The sequence below is a fragment of the Dromaius novaehollandiae genome, chromosome 10, assembly GCF_036370855.1.
Source record: "Dromaius novaehollandiae isolate bDroNov1 chromosome 10, bDroNov1.hap1, whole genome shotgun sequence".
NCBI lineage: Eukaryota > Metazoa > Chordata > Aves > Casuariiformes > Dromaiidae > Dromaius > Dromaius novaehollandiae.
The window spans coordinates 24359646-24380712 of record NC_088107.1 but is presented as its reverse complement, the minus strand read 5'-3'; the positions used below and the strand labels follow the sequence as shown (position 1 = coordinate 24380712).

General features: G+C 43.7%; 1 protein-coding gene across 2 annotated transcripts; it reads right to left on the bottom strand.

Moving 5' to 3' along the window:
* Nucleotides 1–2221: 2221 nt before the first annotated feature.
* Nucleotides 2222–21056, bottom strand: ADPGK (ADP dependent glucokinase). 2 transcript variants are annotated; one of them, XM_026115255.2, is made up of 7 exons: nt 20842–21056; nt 16958–17183; nt 15567–15629; nt 14039–14159; nt 11862–12058; nt 11011–11109; nt 2222–10550 (listed from the first exon to the last, which is right to left on the bottom strand). In XM_026115255.2, the coding sequence occupies exons 1-7, from the start codon at nt 21054–21056 to the stop codon at nt 9999–10001; spliced, it is 1473 nt and encodes a 490-aa protein (XP_025971040.1). In that variant the 3' UTR covers nt 2222–9998. The 2 variants fall into 2 exon arrangements, with proteins under 2 accessions (XP_025971040.1, XP_025971043.1); XM_026115258.2 differs by having other exon boundaries at nt 2222–10547.
* Nucleotides 21057–21067: the final 11 nt, after the last annotated feature.

Here is a 21067-nt window from a genome sequence, read left to right as displayed (position 1 = left end):
AGTGTTTAGGTGTAAGTTCTCCGGAAGGATGCTGAGGCCATACGATATATTTAGAAAAAGCCAGCAGCAGTGACTTAGCACCTTGGAAAAATGAGAACGCAAAGAGGATCAAACCCTTGCAGTGGCTAAACTTATCGGCAGCTGAGAAAGCTCTACACAAGCTGTAGTAAGGTCAGTGATGATACACTTGGAGAGGGGGGCAAGCTAGAACACCTCGCCAGTGCAAGTGCAGAGTGGTAAGCCTGGCCTGGCACTAGCACAGCCTGCCTCCTGGGAGTGATGAGCTTTTCACTCGGAGTTTCAAAAGGGCAAGACTTTATAAATGCTTTCCCAAGGGTAAAGAAAGGAGATTGTTCAGGCAGGGAGCTGAAACAGTTGGGAGCTGTTACTCCTTACCAGGACCTCTACTAGCAGGGCAGCGTCATGGCCACAAAGTAAGAGAGGCACTTTTGGAGTGCACATTTTCTTCATGAGTGGTTGCTGTGAAACATGGTGGAGCTCGACAGCAAAAGGGAGCTCATCAGGCCATTAACATACAGGGTGGTGGAGTGTGGATGGCCAAAGCAGACCTGCTGCACCAGCAGTACTAATGCCCTTGCACACTTTCTGTTCTAGCAGCACATGTGTTGGCCAGCTAGTGATGCTGGACTCTCAGTTTCTGCTAAATGCTTCTATCCGTTTCCATAGGAAAGTTAAAACTGAAATTTTTCCAGGGAGGAGAATACTACAAGGTCTTCTCCCTTCCCCCCTCCAATCCGGAGGCAGTGAATTTACTTTCTACAAAGAACTAATGCTACCTGTTAGACTTAGCAAGTCCCAGACCACTCTGGCGCAGGCTAAGCCAGCTTCTTTAGGACTGTTCACCCTCTGATCCCAGGATCACTCTTTATATTTCTTGAATCGAACTGAAAAAGCTATTTTTAAGTGTGAGTTTCTCTACGTGGAAGCTAATAATGGTCAAAGAAGGTTGCAAAGCTAGCCTGTGGTAAGGCAGATGCTCGGAGGCTGGCTATTCTGAAAGCAGGCTAGCTGGAGCAGCACAGGAGTCTGCCAGAGCAAATTCCTAATTGTTTGCTGAGAAACAGGGTAAATGAGCCTCAACTAAGCTCTATGCTCATGCAATTAAAGTCCTTCCTTTAGAATTTGTATTGCACGGTAGGAGGGGGAGAGATTGAGACAAAAGAGCAAGACTTTTTGGGAGAGAAGATATGGTCAGCTTCAACGCTAATTTTAAAATGTTTTAGTATGACAGCAGGCACACTCTGAATAATTCAGTTATGCCCTCCTTACAGTAGCTTTGCAGGAGAAATAATTTATGCTAGCTGCAAGAAGGCAAAGCATCCCCTTGCTGAGTGAAGAAGGGAATTTTAATGCCTGTGTGTCACTGGAGATGTTTTGAAAATGTTTTTATATTGGAACAGAAAAAATCTAGCTTTCCTTCCTCTGCTGCTACCATTTTGCTGCTTCTGGACACTGTCTAGAGCTTGATACAGGTCTTCAAAACAACTGCTTTTGGGCATTAAATAAGGCAGGACCATCCTCCTTTACATAAAGAGCCAGTAACTGTGTTAAGTGTAGTTTCTCTTTCCATCTTCACTGCGCACAGAGAAAAAAGTACACAAAGTTAATGTTGCTGTAGGAACTTTTGATCTGGGTTTCCCAAATAGAGCATGTAGCACTTCCCCCATCGAAGCTGGAGCTTTGGCCTCAGTATATTCACCAATTAGGCTACTGAGGTTTTCAAATATATTTTCTGCTTTTAGTGCTGCACTGTTGCATAATATCACTCCATAATTAACATGTGCAACAGAGCAAGGGTTGTAATGGGATCCTTTCTGCAGTAACAATGTAAAAGCTGTGCGACCAAGGCTCTGGATACATTAACATCCCTGGGTTGTGCTTTCTGGTTAGCAGCTATTATCCAGAAGGGCATTAATGCATCTTTAGAGTGCAAACAGGAACCAAAGTGCTATCCTACTCCCCGGAGAGCTCTAAAAGAGTAGGAACCCTTCACTTTTCCCTCTGTTTTGATTGGCAAAACTGCCTGCTAATCTCAAATGTGGCTTTTTTTCAGTCTGTCCTCTACTGCTTGGTTTTGCATTGGTACAGCCTCCCCCTTGCACTCCTGGAAGGTGCCCCTTATGCTAGGGGCTGAAGGAAACAGAGTTTCTTTTGTGACGCACTGGCAAGCTTAAACAAACCAGACAAGAAGCAGTGTAAGTCAGGTACAATGCAGCTATTTTATTCACATTAAACTTCTTACACTCAAGGTTACTGCAGCATAAGGGGGTGCCTGTGAAGAAGAGGTTAAGATTGCAGAGCAGGGATAGGCAGGGTTTGGGAACTCTTTACCTCACCCCCAAAACTTGAGTTCAAGACAAGTTTTCCTGTAACAGTTGCTTGTTATAGTCCTTTAGTCTTACCATAATCCTTTAGTCTTTCAAGCTATGGAAGGTCCAACACAAAGAACAGTGACCAGGACAGAGCGAGTGCAGGCAAGTGAGCACCAGCACTGCTGATGGAGGAAGGCTGAGTTTTCCATCCATTTGTTTGTCACTCTTTGTTTAGATTTTACTGGCTAATTTATCCTTTTTACAACAAGCAGAAGGCAGGGGAAAGCAATGCCAAGACTTGCAGCATTATGAAACCATTTTGCTCTATTCATTTGATGGGTGCAGCCCTTGTCCCACAGGTGGCTGTGGGAGCCTGGTCTGCTTATGAAACACCTTTATTCTCAATTTCCAGCACACCTGAGGCACAAGGAACAGCCAAAGATATAACTCTCTTTTCTCACCCAGACCCACTTGTGCAACCTCTTAGCTTCTTGGCTGCTAAGATGTTTTTATAGGTGAAAGTACTATGGGGTGTATTACAGTTGCAGGTACTGTAAAGGTATTTAAAATATACCTCTCAGTAAAAAGCTTAGGCAGATGATTAATATAATTTTTCCTTCCATGAACAGAAGCAGTAGCACCTTGTTACTTTCTGGATTTGACCAGAGCAGAAGGGAGGTTCATGTCTAAGGAAGCATTTTAAAATATGTAATTACAGCTGGATAATAAATAGAACAGACATTCCTTGTCCCAGCTCCTGTCCTCCCCTGAGTATTCTGATGATGGCATTTGCCTACAGTACATTCACAGTAGTTATATTCTAATAGTAACTGTATAGAGAGCTCTTCTGCTAGCTAACGAGGAGAAGGAGGCTGGACTGTTTTTTCAACTGAAATTAAGCAAGGGATTTTTCTGCAGGACTGTACTAAGTCATTTAGGGATTTTGGAAATCATACCGTATACTGCAAAACCTGCTTCTGGCATCAGCAGGTTTTTCACTTCCTCCCAGGGAAGGGACTATGAGACACTCAAAAAGCAAAGATTAGGCAGCAAGGCCTCGTTTCAGCCAAGAGTTACTGACCGGTTCATCCAGCAATTTGTATTAAAACAGACAACTCTGGTTTTGAGGCCCCTGAGACAAGAGGATGCTGATCTGTTACAGGCAACATTACTGTATATTTGCTACTTTCCTGTGCTCTGTCTTGACTGCCCAGACATGGCCACTGACAGAAGACTGAACAACGTACGTTCAGTTCTCATGTTAGACATTTAAAATTTAGACTTCCCAATTGGGAAGTGGGTTTCAGCTGGCAAAGCCTTTTCTTTAGAGATAGGCAAACCTTAGAGCTGAATGAAGAGGAAAAAAGAAAAAACCCAACTTTACTAAAATAATAAGCTCTACACATAAATGCACTACAAAAAAAAAAAAAAGCATATAATAAGTAAGTACTTCATCTGCCAAGAGTATTTTATATAATAGGAAACACAGTTCTACTACAAGGAAAGCTTTACCACTCCCTCAAACCAAATCAGTGTTTTCTTCAGTGGTTCTTAATGAAAAAAACAGGTGAGATTTGAACTCAGTTTTATCCAGCTGGCTAAGGAGCAGTTTTCCTGAGAAATTCTTAGGGGAGACTTTCAGGATTTTTTTTTCTTGGCCCCCCTACTCCTCCCCTGCATTTTAGTGAGATCATTCACCTTAGCTGCCATAATTTGTATTCTTCCGCTGCCATGAGCTCTTCTCCGTGCTGGCTGATACCAGGTGCAGTTTTCAAATCCACAGCGAGCCTTTCTGAGTCTCTGGCACAGAAGGCATTGGCTGTGCATGCTGTTTCCAACCTGCATTTGCTCCCTTTGTTGAGGGAACCTCAACTCTCCCACACAGAGAGACATCCTACAATAGGAGTTTGGATCAGTAACTCCTTGAGAATCCAGTTCTGGCCGGGGCCTAGGATCCACCTGAGATATTACACAAGAAACTGCTCCATCTGTTATGGAAGAGAACTTAATCTGACATCTTTGAGCAGACATGAGAACAATCATTCCTGGGATGCATGAAGGCTAAGATAAAGTTTGAGTAAAGGGTTTAATCAGACTCAGCACTGCTGGAGCAGAAAGACAGGAGTGAGGCCTGAGAGCAGTCCAAGGGCTAGTCTAGGTAAAAGAATGCTTGTTCTGCCCCATAGCACTCAGGAGTTGTAAAAATAAAGAACAAAGATAACCTTTAATATTCCCATTCCTCGCTTTAGTAAGCTCGCTAGTGCTTGAACGAGGAATGTGAGACTAAATCTTTGTCATGGCTTCTGTTGTAGCTAGCTGATCAAAGACAGGAGGTACTTTGCTGTGAGCTTCATTCAATACAACAGACTGTGAAGGTGGTGGGTTGTTCTGTGGAACGCCTGTTTTCCTGCTCAAACAGTTCTCTTCTTGCTAGTTGCCACTTAGAACAGGGTCCAAGGTTGAATTACGGGCAGTGCATATATGGTTTGTGGTGAATGCAGTTCTAACAACACTGTATCACATTACCCAGCAAGCCTATAGACATGTAACTTCTTTAAAAAAGAACACAGAACTACCACTTTGGTACAATCATGGTTTCAAAACATAACTGTGTGCTTTCACCAAAACATCAATTGTGCCAGAGAAGAGTGCAATTAATATGGCTTGGAACAAACATTTATGTTCAAACATGGGATTGTTCATATAGATATAGCCTGACTTAAACCCCCTAAAGCTATTAAAAAAAGAAAAAAACCCTCAATATTTCCCCCCAGTTTTACAGTGTTCTTTCACATGTACTTAAAATCTTGATGAGTTTCCTTAAAACAGAAATAGTAACGTAACACATGGGGTGACAGAAGTACTTGACAGGACCACTTCAGAACAGATTGCCCTGAGCATGTGCATCAGTACCTAACACCAGATACCAATGCAGAAACGGTTTAGCTGCTCAATAGTTGACAACAGCATTAACTTTCAGCTATGCTGAAAGCAAGAGCCCAACAGTACAGATGTTTAGATGGCTTCTGGGGTAAGTGCAATGAATTATGCTGCCTTTTACCATTCTCAAAAAAGCTGTGTCCCAGTATCCATTTTTACTTTTTTCAGAACATGGCTGGAACGGTCACCCTGTAGGACATAACAATTAGGCAGTTGCTGACAGTTTACTATATGATTACAACACGCACGCATGTGCACACACACACACACAGCCAACCCCAGTTATCATCAGTGGATTGCACAGTTTAAGATGATCTACTTTTTATATCTATTATAAGGCCCTTGCACTTCAGAGGGGGCTATAAGATGCCACCTGCACCTTAGCTTAACTAGTCTTAATAAGCCTGTACAGAAGATAGCTGATGGCAAATACATAAACCGCTGGCAATTTTCTGTTAGTTGTGGAAGTGGACCTAGCTCTCTGCTAATATACAGGTTTGGGATTTCCATAACTGAGAAGTGGTGTCGGGCTCTAAATCAAGCTCTAACAAGGTTCAGAGCAGTTGATGTGGTCTTTTCTAGAGGAAATGCAGAAAGGTAAGGAGAAGAATTTAGCATTTGTTCTGTAAAAGGAACTCACAAGACAAGAACAAACTTAACCAGATCTCACATGTCACAAGAGGAGATAACCAAGAAACATGGAAGTAAAGAAAAACTCCCCTGGGCAGAAAACAAAAAGCCTTTAAACTGCAAAAAAAAGTTCACTTTGGAATATACTCTTCCATGGCCAGGCAGCAGTCGCACGTCAGCATGGGTACAGCAGAGAAGCAACAACATACCGTTTCAAGGCCTGCCAGCTTCCTGCGATTCACACATCTCAAATAACCTGCCTTCAGGAGGCAACACACCCAGGCAGCCTCGTCACCTTTCTTTCGCAATGAGATATCAACAATTACTTTTTTTGATCAAAGGCTGGGGGAAAAAAAAAAAAAAACAAACAACATGCCTGTATTGGCTACAGGTACTCAGAAGTGGAATACCAGCGTTGTGCAAGCCCTGTCGTCTATAAAGCCACTGGTGTGCTCTCACAACGATGAGGTCACGTATCACATCATCAGCAAGCTACGTGCAAGCAAACGTTTCCAGTGTAAACCCTTCGATTCAGGAGTGCAAGGCTAGCTCAGGCTTGATCTATCCACCACATCAATCAGTGTGAATGTCAACGTATGATTAAAGCACAAGAACAAAAAGGATTTGCAGGGAGAGAGGGTAAGGACAAGGAGAACGCAGAGGTCATTTCAAAACTGGTTTTAAAACTTTGGTATTTTTGCAAGCTGTGTTCTGATGGTGAATCCAGATCTGGAGTTTCACAGTTAGATAAGTTTGCTAAACCTCTCACCTACCAAGGACTTTTGTCTTTTACAACCAACAGGGGAAAAAAAAATCCCAACCCCCCCCCCCCCCCCAAAAAAAAAAACAGATCACAGGACCCTCTAAAAAGAATTGTTTAAGTACTCATAAGAAAAACAGGACACAACAGCCTTTTAACTTTTCAGATGTGCTCCAGCTGTTTTCCATAGGGGAGAGAAATAAAAAAAGCAAGCAAGCCCAAGAGCACCAAAAGTACTGCAATGGGGACAGTCAAAACACCAACCTTGAAGGATAAGTTTCCCCCTAAATTGATAGGTATCTCACTAGAGTTTAAACACACAACCCACCACACACGATATTTCCATTTCTGTTGTTCAGCAAAGCCTGTTGAAGACTGAGCAGCCTTGCTTCGCTGTCACTGCTGTTACTGCGCGTAGGGGTCAGGCAGCCTGCGCGTGCAGAAGGGTTTCAAGAGGCTCTGCAGCCCTCCTCCTAATTAAGTTTGGAAGGCAGAAGGAAGCTAAGCACATCAGGTTCACAGCACGTGAAATATGAATTGAAGGAGGCCTGCTGGGTGCTGCCATTCGGTTCAGTTTTATTATCATATAGATTGTTTCAAAACTTAATCAGGGATACCAAGAGCATATCTGATTAACAGGTCGCACGTGTTAAGAATTATCCTTGCTAAGTGAATTTGGTGAGCAGGCAACCCGACAGCGAGATGCCTGATCAAAGCAGCTCTGCAGATGCAGCAGCAGTCTAGCCATCACAAGCTACTTTCCCTCGAGAAGGGACTCTTGCTGCCAGGCATTCACAGCACACGGGCAAATGGCCATAGGAGCAATATTACCCAGTGAGAAAGAACAGACGCAACAGGAAAGGAGTTCATAATAATTTAGGAGTGTTTAGTTTTTAGGCCCAGATGAACTCTCAGCAATAAACTCGCTTCATACTTACAGCAGTTATTTATTTGAAAAAGCTTAAAAAAAACCCCCAAAACAAAAAAACCCTAAACAAACAAAAACAAAACAAGAAAAACCCCAAAACACCAGAAGGCCTGTAACACCCCTGCAAAGAGCAAGCGTAACTCACCCTTGGACAGGTTCTGTTAGTGCACTTACATGATTTTAAATGGCCCTAAGGCAATGACAGTCCAACAAGCCCAGTATCTCAGCAATTGTTTTTGGAAGAGAGAGATCAACTACAACAGCAAGACCATTGCTCATAACAGCTTGTGTGTGTTTAGCTTTGTTTTGTTTCCAGCTCAAGAATCCACACAGCTCAGCCTGATGTCGAGAAAGTGGGACCTACCCTAAGCAAAGAATTAATTCTCCAGCTGGTTGGATGCATGGCCTTTGGTGGCCCTAGGGGGGTTGTGCCAGAAGGCTGTGATCAAAGGTTGCAAAAATAACCCTGCTAATGGCCTCAGACCTTTTAGATGGCTCAAAGCAGGTTTTTTTTAAAATATATATATTTTTTAGAAAGACTAAAACAGAGCTCTGAGTCCCATGCTACAATTTATCAAAAATAAACTCTGGATAGAAAGACTTCCAGTGTTAAGATGATCCCTCATGGAGATAAATGCCAAGATCCAAGGGAAGATCAGGGTGGTCTAAGCTACAGGAAAGCATAGCACTGACTGGGTCTCTCCTCCGGTACTACAGAGCAGGCTTTCCTCAGAGGGGAAGCAGAAGTTAAATATACACTGGCAGACAGCGTTGTGTGTTAGGTCTGTACAAGTTACAACAGCTGTCAATTTTTATCCTTACAGAGCTTTCACAATGGGTTTTTCCAACAGGAAAACATCACTGACAGCAGTATGACAGCAGTACTGTAACCGATCCCTCCAGCCAAAGTGATGCGGACTCCATATCACTCCCCTCCATTCAGATGCAAAGACTGGCCATAAGTGACCTCATACAAATTCTAGTACAGTCCTGGCTTGCATAGATACGGTGATTGCATTTAATTTAGTTATACTGAAAAATTTGTATGATAGCTATACAAATACATTAACATTCCTGGAAGGAGACACAGACAACACAGAAGATCCTGGTATCGATCCTATGCAGGATATCCTGTGCAACTGATAGGGTGCTACTATCAAGAGGAAAAAATATAAACAAAGTATTTCACAAGCTTTCTAAACTAGCTATGCCAAGATACTAGGCATCATTTGCGTGATAAGACACACAAGTTCTAACTTTATTCATTTCAAAGGCTGTCCAGAGCAAAGGAACTGTTATCAGTGACTTCATCCAAAATAAAAAGAGCCTCACTTCAATCTTACCTGGAAGGCGCTGTCACAGCTTTTTAGCCCCCAGAGGGGCCGTGCCTAAGAACATAACCCTTCTGAATGGAACGCAGGGAAACCGGAGAAAATTGCACAACAGTTCTCAAACAAAAGTTTAGTCTCCAGCATCCAAAAGCTTTTTTTGTCAGCTGGAAGGGATCAGATATAAGCACCTACTGTTGGCAAAGGAAGCAAACTGTGAGCCCCTTTGGCTGAAACTCTTGGTATTTAGTGTATAACTAACCCAGGTAAAGTTCTGGGATTAACCCAACAAGTAAGTAAAGCTGTTCCCCCAAATATAAACCTGGATTATCTTCACTTTTATTTGCCCAAAAACTAAGTGCAGGCTACTAGGGCTCAGTTGAATACTGTAAGTCACAGAGACAACCAGATAGCTACCCAAAACAACCTCTGCAGTCTTGAGTCAGGTTTTCTCTGTGCATTTAAGGAGTAGGTATGGTGTGCATCACATTTCAGGACTCTGGCTCCCTCCAATGCCAGGGGCACTGAGGTTGAGAGGTAATTTTGTCAGTAAGAGATTTCATCATCACACCAAGCAAGCAGAAGGTTTGCTCTTGCCCTGTAGCAATGTGCCGTGAGGAGATAATGCAAGAGCCTTTTATTTTTACTTTATCAGAAGCAAGACAGGGCCGAGAACTGCTGTGCTCTCCCTGGAATTCATAAGCAGGAAATTCTCCTGGCTGCTATACTTTCAAGCACTAACAGACAAGACCAATTCATGGTTACAAACACCAGACCTACTCAAAACAGGGATTTGGATACTCATTTCCTTCCCGACATGCTTAAGACAAAGAAAAGCCAGTCTTTGCTTTAAAATACTAAAGCCTCTGCACTTGAACATGAAATGTTCGAGTCACTGCCAAGTGACTGGAATGTGTCTGACAGCTTATACCTGGAATTATTCTTTGGCTCTTTTTCAGTTATATCCAGAAAATGTATCGCACCCTAATTCTATTCCTATACCACCACTGGCTGAAATCCTAACGAGAACACCGTGATTCCTCAGTACAGTACTGGAGAAAAAGTAGGGTCTTAGTCTTCTATTGAGGATATACTTCTGAATATAGTAGTCCTTCAGCTGAAATAGCATCCCCAAGTCCCACGGTCCGGACAGGATCTTTACACACCAAAACGGGAGTGAAATGGAATGAAATCCCTTCTCTGTGCCAATGCACTACTGGCTCATCTGGGTTTAAAGATATTTTGGAGGGTGCCTCTGTCTGGGAGGTCACAAACTCCAGAGGAGCTTTAAGAAAGACTTTGCTGGTGTCAATGGTCTCCGTTGCACAGGCCTGCGTCCCTGCCGCTCTAGCTCCAGCAGCCACAGCAGCAATCTGGTTGCCCCAGTACCCATCCACTGTAACAAGGATATGATAGGCCAGGGTGTGGAAGTGGATCCGTGTGAGATCGGAGGCCCTGTCTGTGGTTCTCCCGTGCTCCTTCAGGATCCAGAAGAGGATGTCACTGACCACGCCGACATCGGGAACTCCGTTCCAGGAAGCCAGGGAGGCGTGGGGACCAGAGGCAGACTGCGTGAGGAAGAGCAGCTCCTGCTCATTCAGCCCAATAGAGTTCACCAGGGGAAAGACCTGCTAACGGAAATACAGGAACAACAGTTTTTCCTTCACACGCAGAATCAGTGTGACACCAGGGCTCTATCACCAGTATGCTCAGCAGAAGGGAGCACCCAGTTTCCTGGTAAGATGCAGGTACAAAGTTTACAAGAGTTACTTAGGCAGGAAAATGCTGAATGCCAAAGGGTGCATGCGCATTTTGTGTAATTAATTTTCTAGATACACACTTTGACATTAACAAGTAACAGAACATCAGAGCTACATGAAACACTCCTAACACTGAGATCAGAGTTGTGTCAAGTTAAGGAACCCAAGTGTTCAGAAAGGAACAGCAGACATTAAACCCATGTTCTCCCTTTCTCTCCAACAGGATAGCCCTCATTCTAAGTTTCCATGTGTATAATCATCTACCAGTTGTGCACTGTGATGCTGAAGAAAAGATCACTGATAAAAGAGCATGTCCTGTCATTTTGGTTACCTGATGCATAATGTTGCTCATAAGATCCTGATCAGTCATACTGGCCAATTCCAGGTGTATGGGAATATCAGTAGGGATATCAGATATGGAGGCCACAGCCTGCAGGGGTAGAGAAAGAGAAAAACAAAATAAAACCACTGTTCATTAAGAAACAGAATGGACAACAGGGTTTTGGCCCAGAGATGCACATTGTTTAATTTTCCCATATATGGGTTTAATCAGGATTCTAAATGAGATTTCTGACAAGTGCCAGAATGTAGTGCTAAGAGAAGGAAATAAAAACAGCCAGCAGCCTTTAGAATGCCAGAGCAGGAAAACTACATCTAATCCTAATCTGCACCCAACTCAGCATTTTTCTAATAGATTAAATCAGAGATCTCACAAACCTCATTGAGTCAAGAAGGGCACTCAGCTGTAAGATGGGCAAACATCTGTAAATAAAGAAAAACTCAGCATAGCTTGTTTGGGCTCGGATAAGGAGATTCCCTCTTGGATTATCTAATGTAGATGATGCTTAAAAAAAACCCAGAAGTCTTGATTACAGCCTTGATCGTCTTAGTATCTAGGATAGGAAAAGTGCAATTCAGGCACTGGGTAAGCTCCAATAACTAGGTAAATCTGTTCCAACCAGACAACCAGAGCATAACTTCTTTTTCCCCCTAGACAACCCACTGAATCCAAGAAACTTTAGCCCTACAGGTCATGTTCTTTTAGCATGCAATAGCGAGAAGATTTCTGGGAGATGTGAAGACACAGCCTAATTACAAGTTCAAACCTCAGAAACCAAGAGTTTCCCATGAAGTGTTTGTTGGAATGGAAATTAAGGAAACATGGATGTTTAAGTATTTTACCTCCAGAAGTCGTTTCTGTCGCATCTCCTTGCTCTGGCCCTCCATCATGTGAAGCCCTGAGAGTACCACAAGATCTGGCTGAAATTCATCCAAGCTAGACACAAACACTTCCAACATATTTAAGGCGCCATTTGATACGTCATGGGAGAAGATGAAGCGGTTGGCATTGGGTGCTGTCACTTGTCCCCACTCTTCACCTAGGGTGCAGCAAAAAGAAAGAAATCAAATTTGTGAGAGAAGCAAATCAAGTCACATATCTAGAGATTATTTTGGGATAGCCTGCTAGAATCTGAAGCCATGGTTTCACAGCATGACTGTGCCAAATTAACAGCTGCCTACTACCAGCAGTGAGAGAGGCCTTTCTCTTCTTAACATCCTTTCCCATTCATTCTCTTCATTTGCTCCCTCTGCCTTGTTTAGATGCCTGTCTGATCATAAAGTAAATCCAATATTTGTTTGTTTTTGCCAGGTTAGCTGTCTGCTGTTTTAATCAGTTTTATTAGTTTGCTGTGCAATTAGGTAAGCATCACAGCCAGCTCAAGCCAAACAGCTGGAGCATGCAAAATCTGAGGAGAGAGGAGACCTCCCCTTCTTGGCAACAGCCACCTCATAGTTTGACTCACACTGTATCATGAAAATATACCCTGAACAACACTCATGGCTCTTACTATTCCTGACTGGGCAGCTCCCAAAAATGATCTGCAGAATAGGGTTGGATCAGTGCTTGATGTGCAAACTCTGCTTTGTTCCTGGATAAGATCACAAACAAAAACTGTTTCACGGGCTGCATCTCTGGGACTCTGAGCCATGAGAGAACAGAGTAGCAACAGCGAGCCTAAAAAGGATACAAATTACACAAGTCACAGTCCAGCTGGTCAGCCCTCGCCAACTCTCCCATCAGTACAAGCATCTTTAATCAGAGAGCAAACAATTCCCTGTGCCCATTATAAATGGGCAAAAAGAAATGTAAGGGAATAATAAACAGAGATGACGAGGGCAGCCTTGGGGAGGTAGAGAGTGTAGAAAAGTGATATAGCATTATTCAAGCATTTTTTCTGCTTATAATTTTAATAGATGAAATATTTCTGAACAGAAATTGTTGAAACACAAGCATTTTTGAGGTTACTGTGGACAATCTCCATCCTAAAACCAGCATGCATGCTTGTTCACTCAGATGCTCCTCTTGAGAGAGGAGAGGGAAAAAAAACCTGACAACAGACAAAGTTCTGTCTAGGAGAAAGATCCCCAGCGTAACTGCTTCTTGCAAGATGGCTTCATTAGGAGGGCAGTTCTCACTGGGACAGAGATGCTGAGAAAAGGCAACATCATATATAAGCATATCTTCTAATGAGGATGCTTTCAGGAGCTGGAAGAGTAAGATTTACTTAAGGTTAATGTATTTTATGTTGGCTACTGTGTAACAAACAGCACTCCTCAGTTGTAATAAACTTGCCTTGGCCAGGAGCCCTAGGTGGACACAGGGTGCTGCTCCACATTAGCTTTGCTGCTGGAAAAGTTTAATTAGTGGTTTTTGCCTTCCATCCTTGCCAAATACTCCCTCTTCTGTTACACCAATATAACTATTTCTGAAACTATGTTTTGAGACAGGGTCTGTGAAATGATTCAGGTTAAAAAACAGCAAGAAAACGCATGCATATTTATTTTAGCCATTACATTAGGGTTACCCTGAATTTCATCTGCATGCAGTTAAATGGTGCCTCTCTGTTTACAGAGAGCACTACTAGATCATTTTAATGTTAACATAGCTTTAGAATTGGACTACCTGGTCTGCTTAGTATATGTACTTCTTTCTAATGAAATCTACCACAATGAAGTGAAAAGTCCACTTGGCTTCTATAGGTTACAGCATACAAGAATACAGAACCAAAGGGATGGCAATGGAGCAGCATGATTCAATATTTACAGTAACTGTATTAAAGGAAAAAAAAAGTTTCAAAAGAGCTTAAGATGTCCGTTTACCTACTACAGCTCTCTAAAGTACATGGAATTATCAGACTAGCGCACTGACAGCTACTAATATTGATAACTTCTACAGTACTTCTGGAATTAACTGATTCAGAGGAAGTTCAGGAAAAAAAAAAAAAAAAACTTTAAAACCACAAATATCTTATTGATGTTCAGGGTTCCCATCTAACATTCCACCTTTGGCGAGGTACCTGCTTGATACTCCAAGATAAGATGGAATTCATCCCCTTCCTGCATAGATTCAGGTGGCACAACTATGTTATCATCAAGTAGTTCATGAAGTTTAGGACCAACTGGGCCACAAAGGAGGATCTAGAAAACAATAAGAGAAAAAACAAAACAAAATATCAAGGATCGATCCCCTGACATGCCCCCACCAGCATTTTGGTGCATCTAAATAGCTATTCTGTTTTATGGAAAGCCATTTTATGGATTGGTTCCAGATTTGTTCATCTCTTGCCAGCAGTAGCTGATGTGTAAGATATTCTCATACAGGAAAATATAATACTGGTTACACATTATAGAGAAATCTTGACTTAACCCATTGCAGAATTAGAACCGAATTCCATTTGTTTTATGACCATACTGAAGGATGGAGGATCCTACACCACTCTATTTGAAACAACGTGGCCTATCACAAAACCACCTGAAAACAGGAACAGAGTTTTACTAAACTAAGAGGATCAGGACCACACAGGGATGCATATTTGGTTATTAGAGAGAATACAGAAGCCAGTAACTCTGCAGCAGCAATAAACAAGATACCGTTACCTAGACAATGGACAGTAGATTAAACTTAAAAAAAAAAAAAAAAAAAAAAACAAAACCACAAACAACCACCTCCCCTCAAACAATGCCCCCCCCCCCCCCACAAGTCAGCTACGGCTTTTGAGTTTGTGAGGCATAAGAACTAGCAGTTGTGCCAGTCCAGCTTTTGCCACTACAGCTCCTGTTGATGAAGTATGGGATAGCTAGGTACAGCTGTCCAACAGGGCAGACTGCCCTCTTCCCACCTCCAAATGGGACATTGTCATTTGCCCAGCCCTGCAGCATACAAGAACAGGAATCTGATCCAACTGAAAACTAACCTGTCCAAAAAATAGTTTTCAGTCTGACCACATACTAGCACCATCGCAACAGATGAGGTGGAACAGGCAGCTGGGAATAAGCCTGGATTGCCCTTTGCTGACAGCCTGAGCTCAAATTTAGTGTTGGGGATGGTCTTGTTCCAAGCAAGAGTTTGAACTAGAGACCTCCAGAGGCTTCTGCTAACCATGAAACCCCACTCAAGTACTGCATTTGACAAGGTCGGCTGAGATATAATGACCATGTCTCCAAAAGAGGCAGTCCCATATCAACCTCCTTTTTTGGCCCCATGTTCCCTTACAGTCAGCTCTGGCACTCATCTGGCCCTTCAGTGAACCAGTTCAGGTCTCACTAAACTGACAGGATACTAGTGATTGATTGTCTTTTTACAATGCTAGTGTTTTGTTTGTTTGGTTGGTTTTAAACTATTTCAGGAGCTGAGTCAGGTCTGTGGAAGTTGCAACAAGCCCTAGTGGTGACACAACGAAAGGCAAACTGCCCTTCAGAGGCAGTGAACCATTCAACTGGTTCAACTGTGGTGTTCAACCATGTCCTGAAAAATAGATTGGACTGCAAGATCTCCACAATCTCATTAAAGACAAGTGAATAGTACAAAGTTTCTGGAACACTTACCTTCAGGTCTGGGTTTGTTGCAAGCTTCTGACCAATAAGAGCAGCATTCCCTCCTACATAAAGCTGTAAAACAGATCAGGCAGATATGGGCATTCCTTTGCTTTTTTTGATAGATTTATACATGCTCAGTGCTCTGTACGGGCTCAAGATTTTAGTAGTTAAGAAAAAGTTTTAGCATCAGAGAAGTTAATGAAGTTTACTGGAGCCGAAGGCAATATAAATCTACAATTCTGTCAGATCCATTCTCAGCAATTTCAGTTTTTTGTTTTTTGTTTTTTTTAAATGTAATTATTTGCTTTCAGGTAACTTGTAATCCTGGACAAGTCAATTAAATAATAATATAAATAGTCCATACTTCTATGTAACATATTTTTGGCAATTTGTAACTTATTTTTATTTGCAAGGCTGACAAGCAATAATTTAGAATGGTAACAATATTTCATCCAGTTTGAGATCAGTGTTAAACCTACTACCTGTGCTCACATAAAGTAAGCAGAACCTTGAAAGTTTCTTCAGGTGAGAAAGTTCGAACTTTCAGGTAAGAAAATTCCTACATGAGCTCTGAAACTCAAAGATCATCATGAGGATCAGAGGTGCTGAAATAGCTGAGAAAAGAATGAGGAATTTAACTAATCCAAAAGATTTATGACTATATTGAGGAGTGTCAGAAAACAGGATATAGAAGATTACAGCTAATAATCAAATGATTCCAGAAAGGCAAAGTAGCAAATACAGTGAGAAACAAGGCAACACAGGAAAATTTTGATAAAGCAGCTGCCAAACTGCATATAAAGCAGCATTAAGCAGCTTGTAGAAATTAGCCAGCTACCAAGTAGATCTCAAGCCAGTACTTCAGAAGACACAATGTAAATTAGAGCAATAGAACTTTGCTTTTGGAAAAGGAGGCTTCAGAAAGATTATTAATTGCTTTTCATCGCCCCTACTTCCAGAGAGAATTCAAATCCTGCATTATGAGCTGAAGTTTATAGGAGCGTTTACAGCTCCTAATGCTTGAATCTATTTCCTTCCTGTCTGCCTCACGACAAGTTAGAACAGCATCAGGCCTATCTGGCTCCTATATAGCATCTTCAATATCTTCAAAAATATCTTCAGTAGTATTCTTGTGGAGGCATCTTGGACTGACAGAGCCAAATACAGGCATTTCAGTTTTATCCTTTATATCTATGCTTGCAAAGGATAGACTGTTCAAGACCCCACTGTTTGGGGTAGCTGCAGAAGGAGAGTTGTGTAAAGTCATTAACACGCTCAAGCAGCAGCATAGGTTTCTTCCCCCAAATGATGTGCACTCTCACTAGAAAGAGAATAAGAGTCAAAGACACAGAAAATAGGAAATGTACTTGTCAAACCTTATCCTCAGTTGAAAAACACACCTGTGCATCGGGGTACTCCGAGGCTGTCTGCGCTATGTGATGGAAAGACTCCGCATCACTGAAGAAGCGCTCAGCAGCTGCCCCCTTTTGCATGAAGTAAGCGAATGCTTCCTTCAGGTCTTGTCTGGAGTTCAGGACGGCATGATTTTTTCCATCCCCAGGATCAAGACCGAGCTCCTCTAACAATTTCACACCAGACAGAACAACATCTACACAGGCGTTGACACTGAAAGAGAGAGAGAAAATGCATACTGGGAAAATCACGTGTGTATTAGGGCACTTGCAAGACAATATAGTGACGTCACTTCCCAGGCCATAATAATTGCTGTCAAGTTCTGTGCAGCCCTCATGATAAGCAAGGAGGGAAAAAGAAAAGCCAGGGAGGGGGAAGGGATTTGAATTTCCTGAAGTTCTCTACTGAAGTGTGCTCCTCTTAACAGGTTTCATTCAGCGCCAGCATTGCAGAGAAAGGATAGATTCCTGATGTTCTACCAAAACTAAAACAAGAAAGCAGAGTAAGCTACTTATGTCCAAAGGTAGTTGCATATGTTGTGTTATATGTTGTGCGCTTCATTTTTTCTCTTGCGCTTGCTCAAAAGAGAACAGGCACAATAGTAACAGCAGCAGAAATGAGGGGAAATCAGAGGGCTGAGCTCCAGCTTCCCTTAGTAAAGGCATGCAATAAAGGAATACTTATTTATTGTTAGCCCTGAGGACACTGGTCTTCTATGCTAACAAGAGTTAGAATATTACCTTTATGAATACAAAGTTACCAAGATTTTCCCCTTACTCTTAAAATAAGAGTTTTTCTTCTACTTCTAGATTAAAGTCTATAAGCAATTCTGAACTACTGAAAACAAAACTGAGAGTTTTCTTTCCAAGTCAGCCTCTAGGGTTTCAGCTACTGTTAACAAAACCAAGAACATGTACACACAGAAAGATCCAACACTCTACACGCAGGCGGCTGCTGCTGTTTATAAGAAGCAGGGAGCACAATTTTTCAGCTGAAACATTTGAAAACCACTTTCAGAAGTATCATCCCAAATTTCCAGAAACTGCAGGCCACCCTTCTCTCAAATAGTGAAACAGAAAAGCTCTGCAATATTTAGGAAATTACAAGAACCATTTCAGCAAATCCAGACTTTAGGTAAAGGCTATGCTGCAGCTCAAATCTTCCAGTCCCCATTTCTTATAAACATAGTGAGTGTAATTCAGAACAGAGCACACAAACATCTGGGCTGGAACCAAGCCCCCAGGAGAGTCCTACATTCACTGCTGGTGTATTTTAGGGAATGTTTATAGCACTTATCCTTGTTTCCACTCCTTGATTACAGACACATACTGATACAAAGAAAATGTTTACTGAGACCAGCCCAGCAATTACTAAAGCATCTTTTGGAATTGTTTTTGACTGTCAGTTATGTTCTTCTGCCCCATGCTCCCATGACAGGGAGCCAAACCATCCCCGCGACCTTTGCAGGATCTCTGACTTTCTCTGACGCTCCAAATGCCTATAGCCTATACCTACTTAAACACGAGCTTGGGGCGCACAACCACATCCTTCCTTCTCAGTAACCTTTCTTGCACAATTTGGGCAACAACATGCAAAGGCTGCATGATACAAAATAAAGGAAATTACAAAGCTTGAAGGTTTTCAGTGCAAGAGGTAATGCAGCTCATATTCTATCAGGAATCCTCCGTTTTGTGCATTATCTCATGCAGTAAGGAGAGAAAGATCCCCTTGCACAGCAAAGAAAAAAAAAAAGAGAGACAATAAGGCTGAGCAGCATTTCAGCCTCAATTTCAGTGCAGCAAAACATCAACAGTCTTATATTTTAATGTATCATTAAAAATGCAAGATGACATAAAACCAAGTCACAGTTCTTTCAGGTGAGACACCTCTAATCATCTTCCAACTGTCTTTCTTTTCCCTCCCTGCCATTTCTCTGCTAACACACTTCATGCTTTTAATATACTCCCTGAACAGCAGGGATATAGTACTAATGAACTGCTTTTGCTGATGAACTTCGAGGCCCTGGGTGTTTGGTGGACATATATATTTAGCCCCTTTAAAGCAAGGAAGAAAGCAGGGAATAAACTGAAGATAACTGGCTCTTTTCCAGTAGAGGCACGGCAAAAGAAGAGACTAAATGAGGTACTGAAAACCTGTTTGTCACATACAGTGATTCAGGGGAGAAAGCCTGCATCAACCGTAACGCAAGAGCAAGACAGACTCCCGTGCACAGTGCATCAGCTACGCAGCCACGAAGGTAGAGCAACTTTTTCCCAACCCTTGAAGGTTGAGTCTTCTGGTCCAAGTCAGGTTATCCTGTCATGCCCTTACATTTAAAAGGGAACGAATCAAGTGGTGTATATAGCTGCAATACCAGTGGTCAGACTTCAAACCAGCATTTAAGATCGATGTGATATTCCTGAACTTTACCCTCTTTCCAACTTAAAAAGAGGGAAAGGGTTTGGATTTCTGCAGGCTCACACATGCATTTTCAATGTCTATTCCTTTCTCCTGTCTCTGCCTTCTCTTCTTTCTTTCCTTTGCTTACATTACCTTCTCTACCTTCACTCAGTCTTCTTCACTTGTATCTCAAAGGTTTCACTCGCTTCCCTACTTTATAAATGCCTCTCATAGCTATATGTTGTCAGGCTGTGCTCCCTAAATGGCACCTTCTAGGGAATAAGCTGGTAGCTCCAAGTCACTGAAATAGTCTCTCAGTATAAAATCATTTTACAGACAAGCAAACCAAGGATGAGAACTCATTTCCCTGACAAGCAAAGCAAGGATGAGAGCACCGGAGACGGCCTCACCAACCGCTTCTGAACCTTACGGCGCACTCAGATCTCCACTACGTAAGGTTTTCTGGACCATTAATTCCCCTCAGCAGAGGTCCACCTATGATTAGACAACCCAACAGCAAGGCGCCTGCACTCACCAGCGGCTGTCTCTGGAAATGCCCTTGTCTGGAAAAGTACAGGACTGGAAAACGGACACACTAGTTTGGAGAACATGTAAGAGCTCCACCAAGACATACAGCCGCGTTGGTGTAGTGTTTGCACAACATGGCGGCAAGCGGTTTTCCGCAGCGAGTTTCCTGAGGAGCCTCTCCTGTCTCCACGTGTGCAGTTAGAGCACGGGAGTCGGGAAGCGCGCGGAGGCGCCTCAGAAGAGGAGCATGAGCCTTGCCCTCGAGGTCTAAACCGCGCACACGCGCTTGCAGCACCGGCACCTCGCGGTTCACCGAAGCATGCTGGTGGTGCAGGTCTGCGTGTCCACGGCCACCCCACAGGCAGGGCCCAGAGCAGTGTCTGCTGCCTCGGCCTCGAGGACCCCCCACGCCTGCCACCCCCCCGGGCCTTCCACGCGCACAGGCTGCGAACAGAGAGGGAGCCAACACCAAGCGCCCGGGACGGGGCAAGAACACAACGCTGCGCTTGCTTGTACACTGCCTTCCTGCGGGGCCGACCAAACCCCCCATCACGTCAGTGCTCGGGGGGAGCTCTACAGACGTGCTGTGCATCTCCTCTGCGGGCGGGCAAACCGGAGGAGAGGGAGAACACTGCCGGCGCGGCCGCGGCAGGGGACTGTGCCCGCCGCCACGGTGGGGAGAGCCGAGGCCTCCTGAGGGCACCGGCCTGGCGCATCATGGCGGGCACCCCCACCCAGGCACAAGCAGTGAGGCCCGAGCACACCTTCCTTACTGCTAAATATACATATATATGTATACAGACATCCCCCCCATATATATACACATGTATCTCCCCAGCAGAGCAGAGCAGCCTGGCCTGCGGGCGCCCCCACGTGCCCCCCACCCCCCGCCGCCAGGGGCGCTCGCGCCGCGCCCCGCCTCTCCCGCCCTCCCCTCACGTACCCGACGGCCACGCGCGCCCAGCCCCGCGCCGGGCGGACGATGGCCGCTTGCCAGGCGGCCACCATGCGGCTCTCGAGGGAGCGGGCGCGGCGCAGTCCGCCCAGCAGCGAGGCGGAGAGGTGCTGCAGCGCCGACTGGGGCAGCTCGGGGCCCAGCAGGCAGAGGTAGCCCACGGCCAGGGCGAGCAGGCCCACGCACACCGACTTGTGCCACATCGCGGCCGGGC

What these genes read in the sequence shown, in the direction of transcription:
- ADPGK (XM_026115255.2), bottom strand. Translation starts at nt 21,056, where the DNA reads ATGTGGCACAAGTCGGTGTGCGTGGGCCTGCTCGCCCTGGCCGTGGGC. An exon ending in CGGAGTACCCCGATGCACAG is followed by an intron (nt 15,630 to 16,957) that starts GTGTGTTTTTCA and finishes TCTGTTTTACAG; the next exon opens with CTTTATGTAGGAGGGAATGC. An exon ending in GACAGAAACGACTTCTGGAG is followed by an intron (nt 11,110 to 11,861) that starts GTAAAATACTTA and finishes CTACCCCTGCAG; the next exon opens with GCTGTGGCCTCCATATCTGA.